The sequence below is a fragment of the Lasioglossum baleicum genome, chromosome 2 (assembly GCF_051020765.1).
Source record: "Lasioglossum baleicum chromosome 2, iyLasBale1, whole genome shotgun sequence".
Lineage (NCBI taxonomy): Eukaryota > Metazoa > Arthropoda > Insecta > Hymenoptera > Halictidae > Lasioglossum > Lasioglossum baleicum.
Window position 1 is genome coordinate 1,555,972 of NC_134930.1, and position 5,316 is coordinate 1,561,287.

Below are 5,316 nucleotides of genomic sequence, written 5' to 3' on the forward strand. Positions count from 1 at the left end.
CGACAAAACATTTTGGTCCTTCGAGCCGGATCGGTGACCTTGTGAGTGTACAGTGAGTGCAAGGACAATTCAAGGTGGAAATCATCAATCATTGAGAGAATTGCGTCCACGATCAACCGACAACGTTGACCAGCTTACGCAGAGAGCAGCCACGATCAGCCGACAACGTTGAGCAACCGCCAGCGATAGCAATCAACCGTATCAGCTCAAGGTAGGCACGTTTTTGAATTTTCCGATCAGGATCGTTTATTGGCCACCCCCATCGAGACATTCGTAAAATGGCAAACACGAGCAAGTTAAGCCAGCGTATTAACGCCCTCAAGGTTAAACAACGCGTTTTCAAGTCGGATCTAACAGACTTTTCTAACGAATTATCGAAATATCAAGAGTCCGCGACCGCGCGTACAATACTTCGAGAACGGGTAGAACAACTCAGGAAACAATTCGACGCGTTCAACGACGCCCAAGACGAGCTAGGTCATCATGAAAACTTCGAACAGTTACAAATTGAACGAAAGGCCGTGAGAGATTCGTATTACAATGCGCTAGCCACCGCGATACAAATACTCGATGAATCGCCGACGGCACAGAGCCAATCGACTAGAACCGCGATTGATTCACCAGCTCCATCCACATCTACCAGCATCACCGGGGTGCATTTACCCAAAATTCGTCTTCCGCGTTTCGATGGACGGCTCGAGAAATGGTTGCCTTTCAAGGACGCATTCTTGAGCTTGATCCAGGGTCACCAAGGACTCACCGATATCCAACGTTTCAATTATCTCAGGCTATCGGTAACAGAACAAGCCGAAGAGGCCATTGAATCGTTCACAATGAGCGAGGAGAATTATAAGGCCGCGTGGGCTCAATTATTAGAAACGTACGACAATCAACGCGCGCTCATTCTACGTCATACCACATTGTTACTCGAGACACCTGCTATGCTCAACGGTTCACCAGCCGAAATAAATAACCTGATAAATTATATGCAATCGCACATCCGCTCGTTGCAATCGCTCGGTAGATCCTGGGAAAACATCGCGAGCGATCTAATCACGGTTATCGCTATCAATCGGATGGACGACGAAACGCGCAGAAATTGGGAACAAACCCTTGTAGATACCGGCATGCCTCTCGCATCAGACATGTTCAAACATCTTCGCAATGCTTCACATCAAGGCAATTTTCGCGCCGCACCGGCAAATACGAAACAATACAGGAAAGCGTTGCCAGAAATTAGTCGACCGTCGGCAAATCTTCGACCGCGAGCCCCGAAACGAACGTTCGCGACAATATCGAAAGGAACATCGGCGTCTCCGAGACCGAATAAACGAACATTCACAACGACAACCAACGTTCAAGCATGCCAGATCTGCAATTCTTCGACACACAAATTATTTGCGTGTCCTACATTTGGGAACATGACCATCGATGAACGATGGGCAGCGACTACGGCAGCAAATCTATGCTCGAATTGTTTACTAGCAGGTCACACTCTTGACAAATGCATACAGGGTCGGTGTCGCATTTGTGGTAAGAGACACAATACCAGATTGCATAGAGAACAGAGACCGACGATTCCTGACAAAGAAACATGATTAGTCTCCGAAAACGCGAACCGGCTCTTGTCTAACAATCACTCGTTTTTGTCGAACAAAACAACAAACGGTCTATTAACAACCGCGATCATTCACGTTTTGGATCGCGATCGAAACCTGATTCCGTGTCGCACGTTGGTTGACACCTGTTCCAACGCGAATCTTATCACAGATGAGCTAGCGAACCGGTTACAACTACCAACTACTCGACAAACCGCCGTCATCGAAGCGTTGAACCAACTCAACACGACTACTAGCAATCTCATGACCGCCACGATAAAATCGAGATTGACAAATTATCAGAGGACGTTAACATTTTGCATCATCCCACGCATAGCAGAAACATTACCCGATAATCAGATCGACAGAACAGACATTCGTATACCGACTAATCTCCGTCTAGCCGATCCCGAATTCCATCGTCCGGGAAAAATCGATATGCTACTCGGCACTGGGCCTACATTATCCTGTCTTAGTATCGGACAAATCAATTTGTCAAATCGAAACAACGTTGATCTCATACTCCAAAAAACTCAGTTCGGATGGATTATAGGAGGCGATCTCCTTTCAGCGTCGCGATCGAGCCGCAAGACATTTACCCAAAACGTACAGTTCGATTTAGGGAAGTTCTGGGAAATAGAAGAAGGAACTATCGAGCGAGTTCGGTCAATCGAGGATCAAGCCTGCGAGAATCATTTCGCGGCCACCGTAACGCGCGATGATTCCGGTCGGTATATGGTAGCGTTACCTTTCAACGAAAAGCAAACCCAACTCGGGGAGTCTCGTTCACGCGCTCTGAATCGGTTCTTAGCCCTCGAACGAAAACTGGAACGCGATCCAGAATTTAAAAAAAAAAAATACACAGAAGTAATAGACGAATACCGCGTCCTCGGACACATGAAGCAAGTCACAACCATTCAAACGCCCGGATTTTATCTGCCGCATCATGCCGTCTTCAAACCAACGAGCTCAACCACAAAAATCCGCATAGTTTTCGACGGTTCCGCTAAGACAAATACGAACATATCCTTAAATGATACACTCCGAATCGGTCCCACTCTACAAGATGATATTTTTTCACTCTTATTAAGATTCAGAATGCACGCATACGTGATAACGGCCGATATCGAGAAAATGTATCGCCAATTTCTAGTTCGACCCGAAGACCGCGCTTTTCAAAGAATACTATGGCGAGACCCGAACGAGGACATCAAAACCTACGAATTGACAACCGTTACGTTCGGACTCGCTCCAGCACCATATCTAGCCATCCGATGTTTACATCAATTAGCAAACGACGAAGAACGCGATTTCCCGGAAGCCGCAGCACGTATCAAACAAGATTTATATGTCGACGATCTATTGACCGGTACCGATTCAATCACAGAAGCGCGATCATTACAACGCCAAATCACGTGTCGCACCCCTCAGTCAAATAACCCTAGCTCGTTTAGAGTTGTGCGGCGCCGCCTTGCTAGCCACGCTATCGCAAACCGTGCGGAGTGCGTTGACTCACAACATCGATAAATCAGTATTCTGGACCGATTCGACGATAGTTTTAAGTTGGTTGCGCAAGCAACCTTCTACCTTGAAGACATTCGTCGCGAATCGCGTGGCCAAAATCCAACGAAAAACAGAAATACAGTCGTGGCGATATGTACGTTCCGCAGACAACCCAGCTGATCTCATTTCGCGAGGAATGACCACAGCAGAATTTAACAACAATCGTCTCTGGCGGTATGGTCCCGAATGGCTTGCTCAGGAACAAGCGAAGTGGCCATCCGCAAGATTCACCATATGCGATGAGCTACCGGAAGTACGAACGGTTACATGTTTGGTCGGGTCGATAATCCAAACCGACGAAATCCTTCAGCGATACTCGTGTATTCAAAAACTCAGGCGAATCGTCGCTTATTGTTTACGTTTCCGAACGAGTCGTCGGACTATCGGGCCATTGTCCATTGAAGAGATACAGCACGCGAACAGACAAATCATAAAATTACTTCAATCCGTCACTTTCGCTCGTGATATACATGATTTGAAAACTGGTCATCTATCTAACACGAGCAAATTACAACCGCTAACTCCATTCCTCGACGAACAGGGAATATTGCGCGTAGGAGGTCGACTGCAAAATTCCACGCTACCGTTCGAACAACGGCATCCGATACTTCTACCTCGAAGTCATCACATTACTAAACTCATAATTCGCGATTCACATCAACGGAATCATCATGCTGGAATCACTGCGACTTTATACGACGTGCGATTATCATACTGGCCAATCGACGGAAAGAACACTACGCGCCAAATAGTGCGACATTGTATTAGATGTTTCCGTATAAAACCTCCCACAGTTGAATATATCATGGGTAATTTACCTGCTGCCCGTGTCACCGAAGGACGCCCATTCGTTAATAGTGGAATTGATTATTGCGGTCCATTCTACATAAAGGAGCGGTAATTTCGAAACAGAGTTCGAGTCAAAATATATGTAGCCGTCTTCGTCTGCTTCGCGACGAAGGCCGTTCATTTGGAAATAGTCGGCGATCTCACCACAGAAGCCTTTATGGCAGCGCTTAAAAGATTTATTGCACGAAGAGGTATTTGCAAAAACCTATATTCGGACAACGGCACAAATTTTGTCGGTGCCAACCACGAGCTGATGGAACTTCAGCAAACATTGTCAAAAGACGAGAAGTTCAAACCACTTCCTCAACTCCAAGGCAATATCGTGGCACTTTATGCCTGCGTTATCCCCACATTTTGGCGGGTTGTGGGAAGCAGCCGTAAAATCATTCAAGCATCACGTCAAGCGAGTCGTCGGCGAGGAATTGTTCACGTATGAACAATTCAATACGTTCGTTATCGAGGTCGAAGCTATTTTAAATTCGCGTCCTCTGACTCCACTCTCGTCAGACCCGAACGATATTTCCGCTTTAACACCTGGCCATTTCCTGATCGGTGATTCCTTAACGTGTATTACCGAGACTGATTTCAGCGAAACGCCGTCAAATCGCTTGTCCACCTGGCAACATATACAGAAGGTGCACCCAGGAACAGACGGCGTCACGCGTGCTGTGACCGTTCGTACCATCAACGGCACGTACAAACGAAATGTCAAGAGATTAGCACCTCTTCCCATAACTGATAGTGCACGACCAATCGGTGCCGCTATCTCAACGTAGTCATGTGAGTCCATCTTATCTTCATATCATATTACATTTGATCGATCGAATCGATCAACGAGGGGGAGCATGTTCCGTCTCAAGAATCGTTGTCCCTCGCAAATATTCGATTTCTAACGAACGATTTATTAACGGGTCTTCCCTCGAAAATACATTACGATCGAGCCCCCCTTTACAATGTTTTTCCTTATAACAGCGACACGACGATGCAAGATCGGTATTTGTTTTTAGCAATCGCTCGTCCCCCCAAACATCAGAGACACGGAGAGTCGATTCTCGAATGTTCTGCAACATTGTCGTGCCCAGGAAACCGTTAGAGATTAAATAATTTGATATACCGTAACTGACCAAAAACAGTCAGCATTCGCTTCAGGTATTGCAACCTTCGGAACAACCCAATCGCGATATGGGTCGATTGTATGCACAGTCATAAAATATCTACAGTCTAAAGTCTAAGGAGTCCTCGCGTTCGTTAATCTCGGTCAAGTATCCACGTTCACCCTCGACCATCTTGTTTCAAGGATGCGCGC

The 5,316-nt window shown here is 46.4% G+C and overlaps 1 protein-coding gene across 1 annotated transcript; it reads left to right on the plus strand.

The window, feature by feature from the left end:
* Positions 1 to 278: 278 nt before the first annotated feature.
* On the plus strand, positions 279 to 4,786 carry LOC143219893 (uncharacterized). The gene is made up of 7 exons (XM_076445702.1): positions 279 to 1,533; positions 1,603 to 2,967; positions 3,269 to 3,414; positions 3,472 to 3,912; positions 3,956 to 4,011; positions 4,074 to 4,324; positions 4,386 to 4,786. The coding sequence occupies exons 1-7, from the start codon at positions 279 to 281 to the stop codon at positions 4,784 to 4,786; spliced, it is 3,915 nt and encodes a 1,304-aa protein (XP_076301817.1).
* The last annotated feature ends 530 nt before the right edge of the window (positions 4,787 to 5,316 follow it).